At 37.8% G+C, this 25,610-nt stretch overlaps 1 protein-coding gene across 16 annotated transcripts in view; it reads right to left on the reverse strand.

Annotated features, from left to right (window-relative positions):
- Positions 1 to 25,610, reverse strand: part of DLG1 (discs large MAGUK scaffold protein 1) — a 173,891-nt gene that overhangs the window by 102,013 nt on the left and 46,268 nt on the right. For 14 of the 16 annotated variants that reach the window (XM_068955177.1, XM_068955178.1, XM_068955175.1 and 11 more), the window contains one exon: positions 17,075 to 17,239. In XM_068955177.1, coding sequence (XP_068811278.1) covers positions 17,075 to 17,239 — 165 coding nt within the window. Of the gene's footprint in view, positions 1 to 2,926; positions 3,167 to 17,074; positions 17,240 to 25,610 lie in introns of those variants that run through there. The other 2 variants (XM_009689002.2, XM_009689001.2) reach the window with 1 other exon arrangement.

The following is a 25,610-nucleotide window of genomic DNA, read 5'->3' on the forward strand; positions in this document are numbered from 1 at the left end:
CCGGTGCCTCTACAGCAGCTCACCACTGCAGACTGAGCGGGTGCATCTGCAGCTGCGCTACGGACAGACTGCATTTGCTCTGCAGCATGTGCAATGTCTGATATCTGAACTCCTTGTTTAGTACTACAAAGTCTACAGATCAACACAACCACCTTGAGCGCCTCGCACAGCAGCCTGGAGACCTCGGCCAGGGCTGTACGCAGGCAGAGCTATACACTGCCTTGGTTGTCACTGTTTGTATTTGTTCACGCCATTCATTTCCACTATTTGAATGTGATATGTGATACTAGTTGAATCCGCTAGTAACGTTTAAAAGGGGTGATACTAGCAAATAAGGCAACTTTAATGTTTGAAAATGAATTACTAGCTTTCAGGGGGCTGTGGCTTGTTACGGTATCCTTTCGGTCCTCACTAGTGCTCCATGACACAACGTATCAGCAAACACAGGTAGTCTTTAGGCATAAACCTAATGATACCTTATACTGCAAAGCAGTGCTATGGTATCTATCACCAACTTCCTCCTTGCATCTTCCGGGTGTAAGATCCCTGCTCAGTCAATACCCTTCCCCAAAATCCCAAGTCCCTTCTTTAGCAAAGGCCTGCTTATCACCTTGCTGGGAAGAAGGTGACATGTCGCACGTCCCAGGAAAGGGAAAGGGCACGTGGCCCAATTTTCAGGCATCTTTTCCCTTTTACTATTAGTAGAGGGGAAATAGCAGGTACCGCCATCGCATCCCAGAAGGCCAAGGAAATAAAGGGAGAGTCAAAATGGGCGCTATACAGCAGATTCCCCCAAGGGATTCACAGTAGACCAAGGGAAGCAGAAAACTAGTATATTAAAAATCAGTTTGTGCATTAAGATTTTTAATGTATGCCAAACCAACAGTATATATATAATATAGCCCATCCCTGTAAGCAGTCATCTCAAGGGACCAGGCTGGAGAAGTACATCACTTCACGAGCCACTAATTATTTGGACTCTGCAAAGCTGATAGAGCTAGATTATACTCAAGCGATGGGGATACATCTTAGACGAACAAATAAAAGTCGTCAAGAAACTTCAGACTACTGCATCACAGAATAAAAACAAAGAGGACTGAATACAAAATTGCACTATAAAGAGCAGTTTTGAAATTTCTGCCTCTATTTCCCTGAGGTTAGAACAGCTGCAGTGGGTGGATAAGGTAGGGAGCTAGTGTAACATCTTTTCAGAGGAAAAGGCTTCGAAAGGCTCTTATGTTTGCAGTTTGCTACGTCTGAATATGCACACTGAGCTTTTACAATCAGTTCAAAACATTACATGTTTTTTCTCCTCCTTTTAGCCACAAAGCAGTCTTCTACTACAAGGATCATCAGACTTACCACAGAAAAATTTTGTCCAGCTCTGACCAAGGTAAACTCTTTTTTATAATAGCAGAAAAATAAAATGACCTACGGGATACTCACTGAATCACAGATTAGGTTTGAAGGGACCTCAGGATGCTTATCTGGTCCGAGAGGGCTATTCGCTATTATATTTACCAGCAAGTCTCTAGTTCAAAACGACTCACTAGTCTGATTTCATGCATTCCAGTATTACACGCTCAAGCATTAACAGATAATTACAACCACAATATTTATTCAGAGAAGTAGCACTGCATCTTTTGGCTTAAAAAAAAATTAATAGTTCTTAAAAGCTGCTATGTCTACTTAATGCGACTTATATTTGCATAACGGCTCATTACAGAAACTACAGGATCTCTCTTCTAGTCATGTAAATTTACAACAAGACAGTTCGCACCTCCCTAAAAAGACCTCCTATTCATCATTTATTCTAAATTCACAAACAAAATTTTGATAACAATAAGCAGACTTCCAAAGGAAGGGCCTGTTTATCATCTCCGAAACAGTTAGCAACACAGCAGATTGGTATTATTATTAAAATATCTTAATTCTGTAAACAACATTTTTTCCTTTTACAATTTTTTGCAGTTAATAGGTAAAATAGAGCACTATACATCTAGAAAGTTGTTACATCGGCTAAAGTTCAATTTAGTTTAACATCAAGCAAAACAAATGTAATCATAAATTCTTAAAGAATTCTGATGCCTCAGCATTCTTCCATATACCCTCCTTTGTTGCATTATTCACCAAGACTTTCATCTGCTAACAACATCAGTAAGTTTAAGCTCCTCTTAACATCCTTCTTCAGAACCCTCCCCAGATCTACATACTTCAGGTAAAAGGAGGAAAGGTACGTCTAATTTTCAGTAGTGATTAATAAAAATAAAAACAGCATAAGAAATTTATAATAAACTTGCAAAATGCAATGTCTGTCTTATAGACTGTACAGATTGTAATTTTAAATGTATATTCTACATGTATCTTTCTATATCTATATGTATCAATATGCATTTGTGTTATTTACAGACTGCTAGCAGTCAAAAAAATCCCAGAAAACTGATACAGATTAGAATTTGTGTGCCGTTTACTTTAAGACTTTAAATTGTTTAATCCTTTAAATACATTTCCTCAACCAGGAAATATATAGTCTTTATTTGAACTGTCATCTTACGAAGCATCAAATTCATAGAGAATTCACAGAGATAACAACTACTTCATTCCCCTCATGGGGTTAAATAGCAGAATGTAAACTACATTTTTCAGTATCATTAAGAAACCTTCATGATCACATTTATCAGAAGCCAACCACTTGCAAAATAACTTTGAAAAGCCACATCCCATTCAAATGTTGTAATTTTCATGCATTCTTACTAAAAATTATACTGAGCTCTGTGAAATCTAAAAATGAAAAGCAGGCAAAGAAAAAACCCATTCATAGATCAGAGATTACATGGGAGCAAGACGACATAAAAAGACCGTTATTTCTAACTAGCAAGTAACCAGAAAACACACAGACACAATACTTCAACAAGTGACATATTACCTGGGTGGAGCTGGCAGCAACAGAAATACAGTCAATGAAACCACGTCTCCGAGAGAAAAACGCAACTATCTGTTGCCAACGGGAAGGCTCGCTTCGTAACTCATCTGCCGAGCCCTTCTTTGCCCACTGCTTATGCTTTGGGCCTACAGAACTATGGCTTGAGCTAGTATTTCCTCGACTGGCGCGAGAATAGAGGAGCGTGTTATTTCCGAAAATGTAATTCATCTCTGCAGCTCTGCAGGTGGTTGCCAGGCAGTCTTACTTCCCTACCAGCTGCTGAGTGGTGAAGGATCAGAAAAAAAATGCAGATAGAATTACAGCAGCATCACTTGCAAACCAGGAAAACAAAATTCTTGATAGCTGATGCTATTTTTTTCCTCCAAGCTTTTCTACCACCTACATCCTTTCTCTACATGCAACTGCCCAAGAGGATGCTCGTTATTGTAACACTAACAATAAAAAGTGAGCAAACGTTTCTTATTTTTCCTTTTTCAGAACTGACAGGATGAAAAGCTTGTCTTCTCTTCCTAGCTGATAACAGATATTTAAGAGAAACTGGGAAGCAGGCACACTGCAACATTACAAACCCACAACTCTGAGGATGGTGCTACCTGATAACAGCTACTGGGAGCAGAAAGCATGTATTACAAATTAACAAGTTATAGTCACTGCCTGCAGTAACATCCAATAGCGTCTTTTCACTGCTTACATAAATTATAAACACGAACTAAATAAAACGAGGAGCACGTAGCGTAACTGCACTTTCATCAATTCTGTATTTGTGAAAACGTCCCCCTGAACAAAAAGACCTTAGCATGATGTTCACAAACAACATTCAAAAAGAGATTTGTTTGCTCTTTTTCTTTCCTTTTTTCTTTTCTCTCCTTATCATACATGACAAGGATGGAGGGAAGGGAAGATATCCTTTGTAGCACAGAGCAGTCATTTTATGCTGCATCTCAATGGATTCTAGTAGTTTTCTTGATTCAGCAAGATTATTAAGGAAGTTATCATTAAACTCTAGGTCATCGCTCTATTGTCCTAGCCCTATGACTAATGTGTCATGATCATAATATTTCATTTCCAAAATTGGTTCTATGAACACTAAGAAGCACAATATGAAAACAACAGAAATACATGTATTTTTAATGTGACCCAAAAGCATTTCTCAAAAGTACATAGATTGGTTAAAAAAACACACACACAAATTCACTAATTAATTTTCCATAAAAACACTTCAACTTTCAATGTAAATTACAAGACTATTACTGCTTAGATGTGGGTTTTTCTTGCTCTCTTTGCCGGAATAAGAGATGTCTCAGGGACTGAATAGCTAAAAGATTACTTAGAACTCAAGCTAGCCTACAGAATTCACCATTCATATCTTTATAGCCACCTATTCAAAGAAAAAGCCCTCCAGCACACATTAAAGTGATTGCACAGGAAATCATGTAAATACTGCGGGTTTCAGTACAAGTCTGCCTCCTGAAATCCAATACAAAATTATCAAAACAGTCCACGGTATATTTCTATACAAAATGCTTTAATGGTCATAATCACACACCATTTTTCACAACAACGAAGGCAAATCTTAGCAGGAGTAACACAGGCAGCTGCATAGGCTTGCAGTGTTGCCACAGATTAACACGGTGAGATTCTACACACCCACCGACTCATGATGCGCATTTTAGGGGAAGTCATCGAATTCCTCAGCGTACCTTTTTTGGTGCAATACACTCTTCTGCATAAGAAATCTTTACAGAAGGCTTACATTACAATACAAGCAAAAAGAACATGTACGTTAACTTAAAACTGTGGTCGTAAAATCAACACACCATTTACTTTTAGTCACTAATACCTTGACAGTATAGCACATTGAAATACTTGGCATCTTTCACACTGACCTGATTAATATCCACAAAATACAGCAGTTTATAACGTAAAACATTAAATTGAATCAGGTCTAACTTCTACAGAGCCCTTAAAACTAAGTTCATAAGGTAGCTTATGGAGGTACAAAAGGGATTTTTGTCTTTAAAGGTACAGATTTACCACCAGTTTTATCTAAGCTAATTGCTTCCTCCAGGCCATGTTTTGTGCAGACCAGATCAAGATGAAACTACTGTTCACACATCTGGTCTGAAAAATTACACTGACATGCTGCCAGTGTTTTGCTGCCTGGGCAGAAACAGGCACTCAGGGATGTTGCCCAGGGAGAGCGCAGCAAGAAGAGTCTTGAACAAGGGACTGGGCAGGACAGGCCAACCAAGACCAACACTCCCTTCCTAGAGGGACCAACGGCCAGAGAGAGATAGCAAGTAGCTCAAGGCCTTTTATTCCTTACTCTGATCCTTGTATGACAAACTCAAACTGTAAACGCTAGGGAAGCACAACTACCCACAGTCAAAACTGTTGAGCAAGAAAACCTACTTAGTGGTTATATACTACACGGACAGAACATATTATATTATATGGACAGAAGCATTCACTAGACAAAGGCGATGAAACAGAAGCACTCAACGCATCTAACTTAAGCTGTCAGTGACATTCATAAGACCTCCAAAACCCAAACATTAATAATTATCAAAGCTTTGTATTATCAAGGCGTAATATTATAAAAACTTCAGCATTGAAGGTGAATTAGTTCAGGAAATGTGATCACCTTTCAGGCTTGAAGGAAATAACTAGCCTGAATGATGTCTATGAATTTATTACTTGAGAAATTTCTTTTCAGGACAAATGACAAATTATGTTTTTTATATTTTTATAAGAACAACCAAACGAAAATATACTAATTTTTCCTTAAATATCAAGACTGCTATATATTCTAAAAGACCTAAGACCACAAATAAGAATTAGTGCAACTTCAACTGTACATATGTTTATGCATGTATGTGTGTATTTTTTACATATATATATATATATATATATATACATAAAATATAAAACCAAGAACTAACAAATTATGTCTCAGTAGGCTTCAAACTGACAGCCACAAGAGAGTACTGTTTCAAGTTCAGAAACAGAAACACCGCAAGGCATGAACAAGCAATATGCTAAGGGTCTATTTGTCCTGATGTTATTGCAAGCAGTTGCAAAGCAAGAGAAGAATACTCTGCTGCTAAGGCAGTTTCTTTCAAGCATGATTCCCACCCCTCACTACCCCCCAACAGTGAACTGCGGCATCCCTGCCAAAGATAATTCAGATACCAGCGCTTTAGAAAAAGTAGGTATGGACAAGATTCCCTGAAAGTGAAGCCAAAAAAAATTTTTTTTTTGGATGTAACACAGATTTTGATCAAAAAACATAAAAGGCTGTGAAGAAAGCATTATATAATCTCACTGGGGACACAGGAAAGCTGTCTTTGCATGCACACATGGATATTAATGGTAGGAGTTGCTCATGCCCAAGAAGATGCCATTCCAGTGGAAGGAGCAAAACAAGGGCCTGCACTACAGGATTTTGTGCGCAGAGATGAGACAAATTCAGGTTTTACATGTTACAGACAAAGCAGCCTGAAGATAGAGGCATCACATAACTCCAGAATAATAAAGCATCTAAATAGCGCAGTTAGAAAAAGAAGGGTGCGACGAAAAGTAAGGACTTGTTTTGGTCAAATAGCTTTTCAACTGAGGGTCAAACATCTAACAATCAGAAATCAGAGAAAACAGCATTTCTGTTAGGACAGAAAGATAGAGATCTAGGAAAAGATGATAAATCCAAGACTCATGAATATAGAAGTATCTGCACTTGTGTCTGAACAGCCGTTGTCTAGAGGCATGAGGCAGAATGAAGAGGCTCAGAGCATCTGAGGCAACTTTAAAAGGAGCTGAGGGCTTCCTTCATTCCCTCTCCGTATTTTGCACATTGATTTAATTAAAGCATAAAACAATAAAAACTCCAAAAATTAATCTGAGAACTAAGAATTTACAGCTAAAAAACCTCACAGTTTCTAGATCAGTACACATACTTTTCTATGGCTTAGCGGAATTTTAACCCTAGTCTTTCAGAATGAGCTAATGAAGACCAAATGATGCATCTGCATTTTTAGTGGATAAAGAACAGCATCTTTTGTCCGACAACCACTTAAATAGATGGTATAGTAACCACTATGATTACTATACTTAAAAGACTAAGTTCAAACACTTGGAATAAAGTTGTTCCAATTTTGTACTTGAGCCAACTCTTACCATCATCTTGCCAAAACAAGTTTAAACATGCCATAATACTATATTTTTATCTCAAAGATGATGTATCAACACATGAAACAAGTTCTCCTGTGCATTCCTTCACAAGTGGCATGCATACCATGAAAAGAAAATGCACACTAATAAAAACTTTGTATAAAGAAATGGTAATTATATCTAAATTACTTTTCAAACAGCCTAGCATATTTGAAAAACATCTTATATAATTTATATCAGATATTCTGTTTGGCAGGATGTTAATAAAATATATACTTTATACATAAAATTCAAGAACAACCAAAACACAGGCATGGACTTGTTTTTGGTGCCACTTAGGCCTTTATTTAAAAAGGTAAAGACAAAAGAAACGGCCACAACTAAATTTAAATGCTCAAATACATGGCTATATAACAATAACTTTCCAGGCTGGAAAACAGGTATATACATGTTTGTTTGTTTGTTTTTTAAATAAACATTTCAGAAATCTATGTTTAATAAATTTTTACTGGCATAACAAATTTAACTCTTGTTAACAAGCCTTTTCAATATTATGCCTCCAGTACTCTAAGCCACAGTCCAGGAGCACACTACTGAAACTGGATGCCGAGAAAAAAGAAATTATTAACCTTTCTGCTAAGATATGGTAGAAAGCCTATGTCAGCATTTAATCGACACACAGGACTGAAAAGACTGTTCTGGATCAAGTCTCATTTAAACAGTCAATAAAAGTAAGTATCCTGGTTTCAAAGCAAACTTGCCAGCACAATTATTCTAGAAAGATGCATTTCTAGTAGAAATATTGAACATAAAGAGACAACTAAAAAGCATTCACATTACACCTCAGACGACTTACCAAGCAGCGCAGATTAAACTGCCTGGTCTTCCGCAGGCTGTTCATGAATCTCCTGCCCATCTTTTTGGCATGCCAGACTGACAGAAACATCCCAAGTCTTTTTAGATTTTATTAATGCATCAAAATGAACCCAACTGCACTGAGAATTCAGGGGAAATGAAGACTATAACCAGTTACTAGATGACTTGACGTTGATTAGTGTATCTTAAGTTCCAACGTTAGCATTAATCCACCTTCCATCTGTTACAGTTTTTCTGTTTTGTCTTCGCTGATAAGCCTGTGTCGAGCCGACTCATATTGAGAAAAGCCAGATTTGATCAACTACTGCCTAATATAAGATGCAAACTCACAGCTCTTCACATATTTGTATATTCTTCATTTATAGGAACTGTAAAAGCAGTAACCTATCAGGAACTTGGGTGAGACATTTCAATTAAAAATTGCAGAACACTTCTTCCCAAAAGCAGACATCAAAAATGATGCTAGCCCAGAAATGAATATTTGTGAGGATACATGTAAAATTCAAGTTCTTCCTTACAATTTCTACTATTCTCCAATATAGCGTCCTTAACGCCAGAGGTACTCACTTCCTGCTGAAGATGTGATAAAGCTTTAGAAAGGTCATTTAGGTAAAGATAATAGATTGCAACTTCCTTGCAGGCAACAAATACATGTCCAGGAACCTTCTAATTCCTAAATGAAAAGAGGATTTTCATGGGAATCTTGCCTACCTGCTCAGAGGAGAACAGGACTGAGGAAATAATACAAGTGGGAAAACTGTACTGGGGCAGGTAGAAAGTTACAATCCCTCTGGCTGCTGGTCCACCTTGAATGTGCCTCTATAGTTCCTCAAACCAAGGATAGTGACCATCAGTACACAGAGTCTCTCTGGTCTGCTCTCTTAATACACAGAGAGAGATGCCTATACAGGCATTTTGGCAAGAGTTTTAGGATGACGGGAGAGAAAGAAGAGATGCTATTGATCTTATGAGAACAGGATTCAGGTTCATAGAGACAGATGGTTCTTTTGCATTAAAGGAAGCATGCGTGTATACACACATTTATGTAAGCAGTTATTTTCTGTATAGATTAGTGGGAAGGATTTAAATAAAGGCCTTTCTAGCTGAAGAGAAAGGGCAGAAGAGACTGAGAAAACATGTGTTGTGATACCTTCTTAGCATAGCCAGAAACGAAGAGGCTATCATTGGCTGAAGGATTTCCAGAGTCAGAGGTCAAATGTAGATCATTGTATTTAGGGGCTATAAGAACACTATCACCTACTAAGCTATATTTCTGAATACATGATACAATCATTCCCTAGTTATCTTCATAATTTTACTCACTGTGACTTAAGTTTTATTGACATCTGACTCAGCCCAAAATCAATCAGTCAGACTGACAGATATTTCACTGTACAGTAGCTGCTCCAGGTCTCTGACCACTCTTAATTCCTCTTTTATGAGCCACTTCTAACTTGATATATCTTTAGAGATAAGAAACTATGCACAGTCTTCAAGATGCAGGAATAATGCAGATTTCTGATACAATAATACAATATTGCACTTCTATTCCCTGTTGCATTTCCAGACATTCCTTGCATTTCATTTGCCTTTGAGCACTCAGATGATTTTCCATTAATCTATTATAACCCCGAGCTCTCATTCCCCTGAGATGATGCAATAAGAACACACTTTCTTCCTAGATTCTTCTGGTAACCTCCATCCAGCATGGTTACTGACTTTTTTCTTACCCTTTACTTTCCCTTGTTTTTTTGTTTTGTTTTTTAAAACCAAATCACCATCAAGACTTCTTTTCCTTATTCTATGACAGCTTAATTTCTCCAAAAGCTTTTTTGAGGGATACCATTATACACACATGAGAAAACCTGGAGTCCTGCATTAACAAGATAATCTCTACATACATGCTCAAATAGATTTGTGGGGCATAACTTCTCTGTACAAAGCTTACATTGTCTCCTCATTAGGACTTTAATCCATGTATTTGTCAATCCTACTTTTTAGAATTGTTTCACTGTGTTTTCCCAGCATGGAAATGAGAGCGACTGGGCTTTAGTTTCTCATCTCCCCTCTGGATGTCTTTTTAAGAACTAGTACCGCCTTGACATTTCTTCCTGTGATATGACAGTCAATTTAGGCAGATTCTTCTACAGCACTGTAGCACTAATAGATAAGAATTTCCATATCTGAGTTCATTTAAAAACATTAAGTAGAAATATCATTATGCCCTGGAGGTTTTTTTTTTTTTTTTTAATATTTACCTTCTAAAATAAATTTTAAATTGATTTGAAGTAAATATAAAACTACAGAGCTCTAAAACATGCTGGTCATTTCTTGCTTTTTGTTCTTAAAGTACTTTTATTGGATCTCTGAGTAAAATTGTGGCAGGGTAAGTTTCCTTCGACTATAATTAATTCCAGTGGTGCTCTAACTGGATTTCTATCCATTTAGAATACAAACAGGATTCAACCTTGCAACAACTGATGCAGAAAAGTGAATGAGGCGAACAGTTCCAGTGAAGGCAGCCCACTTCCAGTCATCATCTCTTCCGATCAAATAATGGCACAGATGCATGAGATGACATCTGGGAGCACTATACGACTTCCAGTAGACTTGATCCAGCCCTAAAACATGCCTATGGGGGCGTCAGGAAAGAGAGGACTAGACGCCAGATGAACTGGCCTAAAAATGACAGTCTACTTTCACATGTTCAGACATCTTTGGAGAAGTAGCTGAAAAAAGCAGGACACTTATTCCACAAAGAGTAGAACTATGATGTACGTAGTCCACAGGACTGCTTACCAGGAAGACAGACTACAATACTCATCACAGAACATTTGGATACCACCAATATATACAGTTGGAAACTAGTATTTAGTAGAGTAATGATTGCCAAAAGGTGGCATACACACCGTTTCAAAGTATGGCACAAAAACAGGGGCTGCCACTTCTAAGCAAGAGGAAACAATAAGGCTAAAGAGCACACTTCCTACCTAGCAAGGACATAAACACTGCACCAGGTCAAATGAAATGCCCATCTAGCCTACCATCTCATACTAGCTAATAGCATAGGCATAGAGCAATCCTCCTTCAGTATGCCATCCCTGGCCCCAGTAATCTGTAATTTGGAGAGTCATAGAGCCAGAGGCAGTTCTGTGTTCAATAACCCATGAGAGCTTTTTAAACAGGCTCTCCCAGAACGTACACGTGATTTGGCACAGAAGAAAAAGCTACCACCACTCTACAGACTGGCCAGGGCCGACATGGAAATGCAAGGGTCTTGCAGACATGTAAGTTAGTTCAAACAGCAAATTCTCTCGGGCTGCAAGGAAAGAGAGATGTAAAACAGCAGCTCATTTAATGAGCAGCTGTAGGGAGCAACTTGCTGCATCTGATTAGGAGATGATTTTGATGAAGACCGTTTTTACTCCTATGCAAACTGCTCCTAAGTTTAAATTCTCCTAAACCCAACACTGTTGAGGAAAAGAAAAGAAAGCAGAAGACACTGACATGGACCAAAGCTGTAGGTCTAAAGCTACTCAGCTCGTTATCAGAGGAGTTTAGGATGTAGCACCAGATGTTTCCCCTAGGAAGGGGATTTCTGCAATTGAAATTTGTAATTAAAATTTTGGGGTGAAACTCTCTAATTCAATAGAAGACAGTACTTCACCTTAGTTTGAAATACTTCACTATTCAAACAAAGGAAAGCAATAAATCAGTTACATTTGCTGCCAGAATATTATGAAGTCATAGTTTCTCTTTACTGAAATAAATTTACAAAATCATTTAAAAAAATCCAACACTGTGCTTTAAATGAGCAAGCAGCATTAGCCTACACGTTAGAGCCTAAAGCATTTTGTAAAAGTCTTTGCTACAGGAAGTAGGATTTTTACTGTTTTATCCGAAGCCCAGCACTCCAGCAGAATATAATAGTGCTCAAGGGAATAACTGATCTTTGAACGAGATCAAGCAGGTAGCCGGTAATGAAAAAGGTCAACTGTTGAGCTGCCTGCGCTGCTCAATTCCACCTTTTCCCACTAGGAGTCACTTGGGCAGCGATGATCATTTCTCTGAAGGTACATGCTGAATCACAGGAGACTGAAGTAGTTGACTTTGTGTTTCATATAATGTGTACGGAGCCCATGATTATGTAATCACAACTTGAAAACGTTTCTATTCAAAATTAACCATTTCTCACAATTCCTGGAAGCAGCATACCGTCTGTGCTACTTCAGTGATGACTGTACAAGGCTACTCTAAAGATGACAAGTGTTCAGCTACTATGTTTTAAGTTTCTTATGGCTGTGCTCTCCTATTCAGTCAGTCCTTAAAATTTTATTGTATACCATGAACAAGCAATTTCTAGATACCTTATTGGCCTAATAAGGCCAGCACAAATGCTCCAACTAGAATATATTTGTTCAGCTGTTAACGTATGCTATCTGTGTAAGGAGTAAGCCAAATGCAAACATTCTCCTCAGATCCTTTAAAGACTGGTGTTAAGGCGAACAATTCAAGGGAGCTGTGAAAAAGATTTTACTGACGGAAAGAGAACTGAAAGGAGTTCTCTGGATCAGCAAGTCCAGCCTCCTGCTGCAGCAGGCAACCACATCATACTATCATTTACAAACTTACCAACTGCTCGGAAAATTTTCCGAGAAACGAGTTTATGCAAACTTTGACGAGGAAACATGTATATGCAGTACTCATTACAGTTCCATTAATGTTAAGAGTTTATTAGAGAGCATCTTTATCTCACAGAATAAAAATTGGCATTTATTGCACTAGTCACGGTATCTCGTTCTAGTACAAAATACAGTAATTTAGTAGTTTATATACTACTACTTTTTTCATTAAAATAGAGCTTCTCTATTACAAGCGAAAATACACATAATAGCCCCAAATAATGACATATAACGCAGAAACACATAATAGCCCCAGCCAGGCTTTGAACTTATTCAATACCAAATGGTCATGCTACATCATAACATGGAGTAACAAACAAAGTAGCAAGTGCACAAAAGGGAAAATATTTCAAGTGAAGTACACTGCAATTTAAGATGGATCTTTTTCATCATGTTACATCAGAGATTTGCATTACTTTAAAATGACAGGCCATGCTATAATCTTTTACTCCAAGTTTGCTACCTTAATAGGAAATTTCAACTTCTACTTCACAGTCTAAGAATTTATATGGTATCATATCTACAAAAGATTTCCTTTGATTGGAGCTATTTAATGAAAACAAATGCTAAATTGACAAAACGACAAACTGAAGGTATGGTAACAATGTTAAATTCAGTTTTGCAATTGGAGTGACAAATCCTTTTCTCGCATCACCATCTAGTGGTCAGTTTTGTTAACACTGCATTGCTGGCCACTACGCTAAACTCAGTCCTATGTTATTTCCTGATAACTCAGGGCACCTTGTATTGTGATTGCAAATTTCTACAAGAAATTCTGAAACCTCACACTAAAGAAAAGCTGCAACTAGCAACCTGTCTGCCTGAAGACATTCTTCAAAATGTTTGAAACAAAGCCTCTCCGAAGGATGTGAAGTTTCACTAATTTCACTATCTGTTCATGATTCTCTCCCATTAAAAAAAGTTTTACTGGATGAAGAAGCGTTCCACTCCGCAATGTTAAATAGGGAAAAGGGGACAAGGACTGTTCCAGGCCAAATTTACTCCTCTGATGCTCGAGACATCCAAGTTACAGAATTCTCCTCCTCTGGTGCCTCATCTAGAACAGTTAATGAATAGTAACGTAGTTATACACGTATCCCTAATTTGTAAGGGATGAACATTTGTCATCTTAGTAATGAAAAGTTGCTTTTTGAAAACCATGCAACAGTCCAAGCAAGTTGCAAAAGATGTTTAAGTCCTATGAAACTGGAATGCTTTCTCCGAAGGACAAAACGTAGACTAGTTAATAATAGGCATTTCACCACACCCACCCATACTCTGCATTATCGTTCTACACTATAAAAGGACTTCCTTCTACAAGAAAATCAGAAAGGCTGATTCTACTGCCCTCTGCAGTACCTCCAAAAAAGTTGCATATGACCACAAAACCAACCGTGTTTGCCTTTAACTATATGTTCTTAAACTAATAACACTCTGTATCTGAAAGTTTCAGATACATGTAGTGTTGATGTTTTACAAAACAATCTTCCTGTTAAAACGCATACATTATTTTATTAGTATAATGAACACTTCTGTGTGTTTTGTATGACTTTTAATGTCCTCTGTTACAGCTGGTTTCCTTACAGAAATTTGCTAGTGAAAACAGCTAGTCAAGATCTTGTATATTAGCTAAGACCTGGTCCCTAGAACATAGGGCAACAAGCCAACCTACCAAATAAATTATGCAGAGCTCTCTTAACTCAGAGCTATTGCTGCTAAATATATCTTCAACATATGCTATGCCAAAACCACAAACATCTCTTGCAGATTATTCGGCCAAAAAGAAAGGACTGGCTACACTAAGCATACTACAGGAACCTTGGAAATAACTGAAGACAGTTATCTCCAGGAAAAAAAGAAACCTCAGTTGTATGGTATAAGTGGTCATACAAGACTTGCACATGAATATTGCTCTTATACACATTCTTTCCTATTACGTAGAGATTTCCTGGTTCTTATGCTTTAGAGAAAGATAATAGTAGCTTTCCTCCGAGCCACACGGGACATGCCTCTCTCCCAGAACACTGCAGCAGAGTTGTATATTCAGAATTGTATATTCAACATATCCCAAGAACCACTGACATTTTTAATCTGGAGGTGATCCTATCTGAGCAGAGGAATGCAGAGAACGATCACTCATATTTATTTATGTAAAACTTCTGAGTTTTCAATCAGCCTCTTACCAGAAAGTTACAGTGGACAGAAGCTGCTTAATGGAAACGGACAGTTACAGTTCCCCATATAAATGGTCTGTCCACAAGCCTTGCTTGCTTGTAGGAGTCTGCCTGGGAGCCTTAAACAGACAATCAAGCACAAAAGACCACTCCCACTGTGGAGCAGAGATAAGGAATAACGTGATCTTCCACAGAATGTCAATATTACCAATATCCTATCCTCGCTTTAGTATTATTGTTGTTAGCTATTGCCAAAAGTGATCTGAAGCAAAGTCAAACACAGGTGCTACTTGAGTGCTTTGGTCTCCCTTAGACCTAGGAAGCTGGAAAGAAACCAGGATAACAAGAACCCTGTCTCCTTTGCACGGTCTTCAGTACTTTATAAAACGAAATAAAGTCTACATAGCCCCAGTGGAAACAGATCTTGAATCTCACTTTTTTTTTTTTTTTTTTTTAAATGTGCACTGGTTTCTGCATTGTAATGTGCATTATACTTGAACACTCATTACAAACAGTTTTATAGTTTACCTTTTTGCTCCCTTTATGCCTTCTGAAATGTAAGACCAACTCTAAGAATTAGGAAAAAGCTAGTAAATAAGAAGTTTACCCCAAGTCCCCAAAATATAGAGGTAAAGGATTTTCTTTTTTTTATTTCTAATAGGGCACACACAAAATTGAGTATACTACTTTGAATGTAATACACTTGGCAAATCAAACGTTACAGATGCATCTATTTTCATAAGCAACACAAAGTTGAAATCGTAGTGACTCTCAAAATGAAAAGTTTGCTTAGCTTTCTTATAAGACTCTTTAAGAAGAGGCATAGCCCCCCCACCCTAAAAAGTTTATTCATAAGGGCTTAAAAGAACTCAGCTCTTGTCCTCTGTGCTTCCTTGAAGACTACGGAAACACACAGGTTTCTTTTTCAATACTTGTAAAGATAGAAGTTAAAAACAAAAACAAAAAACCCAGGGTGTTCAATAACATGCGCATTTTAAAAAACCTAGGAAAGCCAGAACAAGATTACCAAGCACAACCACCCAGTCTGTTCCTCTACAGACTTACAAATCAATTATAAAGAGCTAGTACATTTTAAAACATTTTTCTTTACAATTAAAATCTTCTGAAAAAATCTTACTAAGTTCAAAACAATATATATATATATTTTTTAATACTGTGGTACTATTTACATTACACTGCCAATTTCAGTCACAAGGACTACCATCATACATCAACAATTCAAAATAGCAAAACGTAGACCTACCATAAACAAGGTTATCCTTCTAAAACCCAAACACTGATCAGTATCAAATCATTTCTTCACTTCTTCCTCAAAACAAGCTAAATAAATTCAGAAATGTTATAGAAAACACAATATTTAGTTTGGCACACTAACATGTCAGTATATTTAGAAAACAATTGACCTACAGTTCCTTACTCATTCAATAAACAAGTTTCTCCTCTGTGGAAACCCAAACACACTGATGTAGTCCCTCACATCTTAACTTCTGCTTTATCAAACAAAGAGATTAATTTCCGAATTTCACTGCCAGAAAGCCATTTGAAACTTTAGTATGTACTTCCAGTTTTTGACAGCCTCTCAAAAGCGCAGACTCTAGAGCCGGACACAGTATTCCAGTGGGGGCCTCACAAACGCTGTGTAGAAGCACAGTGCAGCTCCTTCTCCCATTCACCATTTTAGGTTCAAAGTTCCTAGAACCACCAGACCTGCCCGCCACAACCCTTGAAACCTCACACACTCTTTGTTCACCTAGTTTTTAAATCTGTCTTGAAGTTTGTTTTCTAGGATACTGCCCAATATTCTGCTTGCTTTGTTCCTGAATAGATATTTTACATTTAGCTTATTACGTTTTTCCTATAGGTCCGTGAGTAAAATATCTACTAGAACCAAATCTGGAACAAATTATACAAGATCCTTCTAGAAACCTCCAACGGCCAACAGTAACAACAGGGCCCAATCATAATTGCATCCTAGACCTTTATGTTACCTAGATTTGTCAGAGTGTTTTACGGGTTGTGCATTTCTAGTCAGAATACTGTACGGGACTAAGCCAAAAGCCTTAATGTCTGCAAAGTGAATTTTACAAGGGAACAGTTCCATAAACATAGAAGTAGATGTATTTGCTGAAAATTTCTTCCACAAAATTATATCCCTAGAAAGTATATATATCAAACCACTTCACAGTCACAATCGATCAAAAAATGCCTACCTTTACTGGTGAAATATGAGAATGAGAGACAAATCCATGTACATTCTCAATCTGCGACAGGTTCTTCTCTGATACATGAACCAGCTCTGGACCTGTCACCTCGCTGGTAATGTGGGGAGAGCTGTGCTCCTGTGAAGGTGTATCTTCATCCTGATAGCGGTATTTCTGGAGAAAACATTAACAGAAAGAGATCAGTCCTCCAGAAAATTGTGGAAAGATTATCCAGGAAACCTAGAGAAGATAGAAATAATAATGTTCTGTCCCTGATGATTTCAGGGCAGTCAGATCTAGAGATGTAAGCTGAACCTAGTATTTTCAGTTTAAAGACTGATCCTATCCAAAAAACCCCTTATCCATTTTAGTCGTACCTAGAACTACTATAAAGTCACTTTTCTTTATGTCTATTTCTACACAGTACCTGTCCCCAGCTCCCTTTTCTAGGGAACTTCTCCCTTTACTTGTTTTGTCTTACAAATACTGATAAGGTGTTATTTATTACATTACACTAAGAAAGTTTAATAGCCAGCAGGAAGATGAAAAAACTGAAGTAAACTCAAACTATTTTCAATCATTTATATACATGTGTATGCATGCCCTTGTTTTCAATTTTTGCTGTCCCTGCGATATCAACATAGACATCACTCCCTTTCTACAGACAGGGAAAGTAAAACAGAAGAAAAGCTACTCATGCAGAATTGGTTTCCTAAGCTAGCTTTCTGTTCAATATATCATGTTGCCTCAATTCTAGTGTAAGCTTTAATACCCCATTATTTATATAGAACCATGTACAGAGACTGCTTACTGCTCATTTCACCTATTCCTAACAGATCACAACCAGCTCCAATTTTAGTATGAGTTAGCACCAATACACATGCTTATCTTCGGAAAAGAGGCACCATCACTCTGAATAGCAGAAACTGTGCCAGCTAGTTATTTACAACCTATCCTGCCTTTAAATAACATCAGCCTCAACAGCCTTTTTCCATGCTGATACAGCAAGTCTGCCAAAGTGGTGGGGTGTTTTTTTTTTGTTTAGTTGTTTGGGTTTTTTTTAAATCACCTTATCACCTAAAGTCTTTTTATTATTTTTTATATTGGGGTATCAACATACTAACTGACAACTGCTGATTTTCTTATGAAATTAACAAGTGTAGTTTTGCTACTAGGCAGGTTAGCCTTCCCCAACCTGGAAGCCCCACACAGAAACATTACTCAGTCCTATTAATTTCCATTCAGTTTCAAAGACCAGCGACTATTGTTTATCCACCAGGGAGGCACCCTAGCCTCTCCACCTGCAGATCTCTGCTGAGAGATATTAATGAAGTCATTGGCACACACAATATTTGTCTATACCGTGAATTCCCTGTTAACTGATCACCCAGCATCTGAAGACTCCAAAGCTGGCATGGATTCGCATTATAGACACACTCTGGGTAAGCTTCACCCCACTTTCACCTTTCTAGTCTCAGCCAATTCTGAGGCATTTTAAGTAGTCCGTAAGTACTCTTGGCAGTTAAAACCTGGAAGCTGAAGGCATGTAACTTTCTCCAGCATGGTTTACTGTGTCCATAAGATACACCTCAACATTTTGTAACCACACCTTGCATTGTTGTGATACTCCAGAGAAAATACATAAGCATTACTAGTTTACAGGGAAAGCATGCTACACTCTTAAAGGAATAGAAAAGCCTTCTAAATGTATAATGCTTTTAAAATTAGAAAAAGCTTTTTCCATTATTAATAACGTACATTTACGAGAAAAGGCATTTCTTGTTTCTTTAACAGAATTCTGAAGTGTACATAGCCTAGCTTTTTAGTCAACAGTTGTCATCTTCCTGATATATCATTTATACATAATAATCCAGTAACCACTGAATAGCAAATCCAATTGTCTCTATAACAACTGTCTATATGTCTGTATAATAATCACCTTCATATAATGAAGGAGGCAATATTACAGAGTTCTAAAATCTAGAAGATCAAGTACAAAAACTGCTTGAAATGAACCACCAGTTACCAACTGCTGTAGTGACTATCCAGTTCATTTTTTTCCACCCAGAAGTGCTCGTCTTACAGAAGACTATTTCTGCCATGTGGACAAAAAATTAATTCTGAGCAAGGCCAAACAGGACAGTTAAATTCTTAACAGCAGAAATACCTGACCCCCCACACCCTCCCCAAACCCTGGGGATGGCACCGTATTCCCCTCCTCCCCCTTTTTTCATTCTGGCATTCAGTATAAATCAGCAGAAAACTGCCCACTGTTTACCCCTCCTCTGCTGGGTTACATTTCTCCTGCATTACTGGCCCTGATGCACGCTGAGATTTAATGAACACCAGAGCCAGTGCAAAAGAGGGAGGAAACAAGGATGGACTTGGTCACTCCCTCCTTCCTGCCACCTCATTTGACCAACATGAGATTCCTTGGAGACAAGCTCCCTTCAACACTTAAAGGAAGCTACTTATATTGTTGCATTTCCACAGCCCACTTTGCTCTGCCCAGTCACAGCCTACCTTACAGCACACTATCATCCTCAAAATCGCCCAAACCCCTACCCAAGCACGTAAGTGAGGTACTGATACTGAAGAAATACAGCTTTTTAGCCAGTAACTGGTGAGATGTCAGATATCATTAAAGTTATAACCCTGATCTGTTTATGGAGTAAAAAAGTCTCCTGCCACACTGCTCCATTCAGCCCTCTTCTGTTGATGCATGAGATCAGGCTTTAGATTTTGAGAAATACTATGCTTCTAAAATGTTAGAAGCAAAGTAGAAGCAATACAAGCATTTTCCCCATAAATACCAATCATAAGCAAAGAAGCACTGTAGGGCAAAACAAGTAATTCCCAAAAGGAAAGCAAGAGTATTAAGACTTCTGTTATTAACACTTCCAGACCTTCTAACTTAACTGGATGGAAAAGGAGCAGTGGTGAGTGCTGACAGTGGTGAGAAGTCGCAATGGTCACTCAAAATAGTCTTAATTTTTCACATCCTCAACAGGCAGGCCTCCTGAGATGACCCAGCCAACCTAACAGCTCACTACTGACAAAAGATACACTCTTTCCTATCCCTATGGCAGTGAGATCGCTCAGCATTAGACTTTTCCCAATCATCTATTTTCTGAGAGTATTAAAAGCGTTTGACTTGTTTTCAACCTATCAAAACAAAACCTGAAAGGGGATGACATTAATTGTCACAGTAAGAACATTAAACATTAGCAACAGAAAAAGGATTAAAGGATAGTTTTTAAGCCAAAACCACAAGTGGACATTATCAGGCCACAAACAGTATCACACTGGAAATTAGAAAATAAACATCAGAGCTACAAGGAGCACGGAAAATGTCTTAAAACATCAGACGAAGCAGGAATTGTACTAGTTTAAAAGGAGCCTGCTCAGCTAGCGAAGGCAGCATTCAGCAATCTTCCTTTCCACAAGGATGACTGGATTTGGGATCCAGGATGTCCCTGTCAGACCTCAATCTTAAAATTGACAATGAAATACAGGAAGAGAGGATCTGAAAGTGGTTTAAGTTCACAGTTCAAACCAGATAAGATTCGATGGAAAGTTAAGTGCAGCATTCAGGTTTAAAAAAAAACAACACACCAAAAAAACACAAAACAAAACCACACAACACAAAACAAAAAACAAAGAAAATTGCACACACTGGTTACAGGTCTCAAGATGAACTTTCTTTACAGAATGGTTAATACTTTGAGGCTAAGCACAGAACTCCTTTATTTTTTTTCTGAAATCAGATACATCAAAAATAGTTATTTGGACACTCCTGAGTGTAATTAAAGAGTCCCTAGATTTACTTGAGAAACATTTATTTACTGAGATTCATCCAATGTATTAGCGCGTAAGAGAACAGATTATGTATGAAATTTTACTAGGTCAGTGTGTCATTACAATTTAAATTAAAAAATCAAAGAAAAACACACTGTAGCAAAGGATTATCTTTCATAGGATACACTGACAAGGTCCTCCAAGCGTCTCGAAAGAAAAAAATTCCAACATCTTAATCAAACGTGAAATTCTAATTGGATCCTGATACACTGCTCAAGATCAGAAAATATTTCCCAAATGCTAGTAAGGTTAACTTGACACTATTCAAAGGTTTTGGCATTCGTGTTTAACATACATGAACCAAAATACATACAGGATAGCGCTTCAAAGTGCAAGAAGAGGAGGACAAAAGACACATAGAAAAACAACATTCACCATACTACTTATTCTGAAAGATATCAAACCGTCCTTGGCCTTTGCATATGGTATAATACCTATACAGCGTATACATACATACAAAGCGATTTAGCTTCAAGGCATATCAGTACACCTTATAAGAGCTAGTTCTCCGTAAGAGGGGAAGTGTTTTGTACTTCATTACTGCACAGCATCATCTTCAATAGTTGCCCATTGACTGAGGTAGAGCACTCGAGTGACCTGGCACAGGCGGCAGCCACCATTCAAAACTGCCCGTCCCTTGAACAGGGATTCAGGCAATTATATCGTGCCAAGTTAATTCTGCTGCTACATGTGATTCAAAATCCCATGCTATTTGCACAAAGTTTCATTGCCTTAAAATCAACTTCATAGGCACCTAAAGATGCAGTTTCACAATCCAGCTGAGCTGATCCAAAGGGTAGCTACTGCCAAAAGGAGCAGGCCCCGCTCCATCTCTGCTGCTCCACCCGTACAGCCACGACTGCCTGCCCTTTGGCATCTGGTGCTCGTGTGAGCTAGTTCAGGAAGCTGATCCAGCACAAAGCTGGATTCAGCAGCATTAATATTCTGCTGTTTCAATGCCCTCAAGTGGCTCACAGCAAGACGAGGCTTGAGCAACGCTGGCAAAACAGGAAGAAAGGGAGGAAGACAGCAGATCAACCCATATGAGAGGGGCTAGCAGGAGACCATTTCTCTGCTTATAAACAAAGTATTTGAGTCCTGGGCACAACCTAGCTTCTGAGGAGACCCTGATTTGGAGCAGCCAGCCAAGGACTGCACAACACAAAGCGGAGATCAAAGGAAAGAATGAAGACAGATGTGCCGAAGCAGCACTGAATTTGCAGACAACCTACCTCAGATGCACATCTGGAAGTTTTCCAGCATTCCTCAAGTAACAGTCAAGCAACTTAACTATTTACGAACCTTCATGGACTGTTCCGTAATTAATAAAGGTAATTTTAAGTGAAAACTTACCATGTGCTAAAAACTTTATCGCATACCTCTGGATAGATACTGTCCTAAAGGATTCGGTTGTGAGTTTATAAGTGTGTTAAAATTAAGTCAACTAGTTTCTCTTCTGATGCAACACAGCTGACAGGATTTCTTCTAGAAGTCATCTAGATAGATGCTAGAGTACACCCCCAGTGAGTTTTAAACCAGTCACTGAATACTATAGACTAAATTATTTGCTGGTGATAACTACATAACAAAATCTATTTATTTTAGTAAAACAATGTCAATTTACATGAGAAGAAAATATTGTCCAAACCTCACCATAGGGATATCCAGTCATCATGTTAATTGTTCAGGCCCACAGCCTCCCTGCCCAACTTCATAAGCCTAGCAAAGCTAAATAAAATGAAAGTGAACAAAGTATTGGTGACGTAATATGTATGGAAGACAAATACAAAAAGATTTTGCTGAAATCTTATAGCAACACTTTTCAAGATACAAGTCATACTTATTCATGAAAAAAGAACAAAAAAGCTTAGCAACTCAGTGGAACAAAGATCTAGATTTAGTCTGTCTGAGCTCGTGTACACGTTTTAGATTGAAGATATTTCAAAAGAAACACAGATTAGTATATAATCTACCTACTGGAGATAATTAAGTTGTGGTTTTAGATTTTTCAAGAGTTCTTCTAACAATGCATCTCACTGAAACAGAACCAAAAGGAAATCAAATGATCAAGGAACTTCCTTACAACCCTGTGCCTTTAACTAAGGACACATCTCCACGTCAGCATATAATTCTGATGCTTTATAGATTCAAGCTATATGAAATTTCATGTTCATGGAAAAAAAGAGAATCAGTCAGGCAAATGTGTCCTTAGCTACCTGATGATATAATAACAAAATGAAAGACAGCAGTAACTACATTTCTCTTCAGGATGGGATGTGCACTGAAGTCCAATTCCTGTTAGAAGTACACACCAATCCAGTGCCTCACATGAAAACCAGTTTGGAAGCACAATAATGTATGTTCTGTGCACAAAAAAGTGATACAACAGTTTTAATATCTGAATGCAGGGGAAAGAGTGCTTAAAACCCAAATCACAATTTGGCCTTCTCTCCTCTACTCTCCCCTCCTCTTCCAGATTCTAATGTTCCCAGCCACGCAACCATACAGTAACAAAAATAAAGCAAAATTAGGAAAACAAGCAGTCTGGACTTATATAGCCTGTCTCTAAGCTTTCACTTTAACTGTACAAGTCAAGTCCATACTTTGAAAAAGGGGTAAGAACAAAGCAAAGACACGAACAAGTAGAGATAACCATCAGAATTTGATAAATAAATAGAAGCTAACAGTGTCAGAGCCTCTCTGATGCAGTAAGGACAGACAGCATTATAAAACAATGTGGCTTTAGACCACTAACATATGCCTCTCCAAATTTAAATAGTTGTCCTCGGTTCTCTCACTGATCCAGTTTAGAAGTTAAACTGAATCTGAAAGGACCCTTCAAAAGATCATTCCAACAACTGAAGTTGTTAGGAAACACTGCTTTGCATTCAACAGCTCAGCTCCTGTATTAAAGAAACCGGGAAGCAATACGTTAAAAACAAATGACTAGAAAAATCTAAATACCTACAATTCTTCTCACAAAGTGCGCCACTCTCCCCAAAAGCCAGCCCACGCCGCTCTCCCCAAAAGCCACAATGAAGTCAAATTTCACAGGATCTTGCTGTTGCCATATTTTGTTTAAGTCTTCGTGAAAGTCTATTAGAAGTCAGAAATAAGTGAAGCGCCTAGGAAGGCACAGCAGCATCTTCTTCTTTGAGGAAATCAAAAGGACATAAAACAAAGTATGTTCCAGGCAAGCATTCTCCTGTATACAACTCGACCTGCTTAAAAGCTGCAACTACGAGGTACTGACACACTAATTAGTCTGTAAGTACAAACAGAACAGACCCAAGTACAGAAGTACTATTAACTTTGTTACCAAGCACAGAACAAAAACGCTATTCCCACATCTACTAGCAGCTTTCCATCCTCTCACATTCTCCTTTAATGAGTGCTCAACAGTAAGATTTTCTCAACAGTAGGTATCATGCTCACTATTAAATATAAGTTATTTCGATATTGTCCTATGTAATTAAACAAGGAGTAAAAGGGGGGGGGGGGTTAGAATAGGAAGGTACTTCTGACTTAACTTTTTTTTTTTTTAAAAAAGACTCCTGAAGAAAGCTAACTGAGATGAAGGCATTTTATAAAGATAAGTCTGTAAGTAGACTGATGTGACAGTGTCACATTAATGCAAGTGAAATAAAATGGGAAGCACACACACGGTCAGACTGGAGGGAATTCCAGCTATGAGTGTTTTTCTCCTTTTCCAGAAACGTTTGCCTGGGGGGGTCAAAGCATTCTCAGAATTCAAAGCCCTTAAGAGTGCTTTCATGTCTGTATTTTCTAAGACATCTTACTATGGCATCTTAGCCACACTTTAAAATGTATACTCTGAAAAGTCCATAATGTAATTATTACAGCAAAATCTATCAGGAAGTATTTTCAGAAGGACTAGCCTACCTCTGATCCTGTCAAACCCATCAGATTTCACCAACAAGCCTAACAAACGCACTGGCTCAGTGCTGAATTCTTCTAAAATCTGCAACTTACAGACACAACACGGAAAAGTCCATTTTCCCAAGAGTCAGGTTTGCTCCTTATTTATTGCTCCTATATATTTATATATTGCTTCCTTATATATTGCGCCTAAACATTTACTTATTGTCCTAAGATTGCCACCACAACTGACTTCATTAAGGGACGAGGTGTTGAATGTCAAATTTTTCATTTTAATGCCAGGTCAGTATATTCATATATAGGAATTTTTTTGCATTCATCATTAACTTTTTTTAAATGAAGAACTTTTCAGCTATTTTAGAATCTAAGTTTACTTGATAATTGCTAAGCTAACAGCTGGGTGCATTACAAAAAACAAATAAAGTCTAGTTGTAAGTAAACAATAATTCATATTGAAAGGTGGAAAGTCTGGTTAACACAAAAGAAATTTAAGCAATGTAAAAGGAGAAAATACATGTTCAGGTATTTTCAGACCTTGACTTATCACAGAAAAGGATATTCAGTGTTACAGTTCAGGCCTCCGTACATGAGAAACTGAATGAATTGAAATATTAGACCAGAAATTAAAGCAAGCTGGGTTTTACTTTTAACACAAGTCCAGTACTTTTGAGTAATCCCTTTTATTCTCAAGAGCGCTAAGTTTCTTTTAATGAGTAAATAAAGATCTCTAAAACAAAAAACATAACATTTAAACACAGATACAGGAAACAACCTTTTATAGATGAGT

This window comes from Struthio camelus, chromosome 9, assembly GCF_040807025.1.
Source record: "Struthio camelus isolate bStrCam1 chromosome 9, bStrCam1.hap1, whole genome shotgun sequence".
NCBI lineage: Eukaryota > Metazoa > Chordata > Aves > Struthioniformes > Struthionidae > Struthio > Struthio camelus.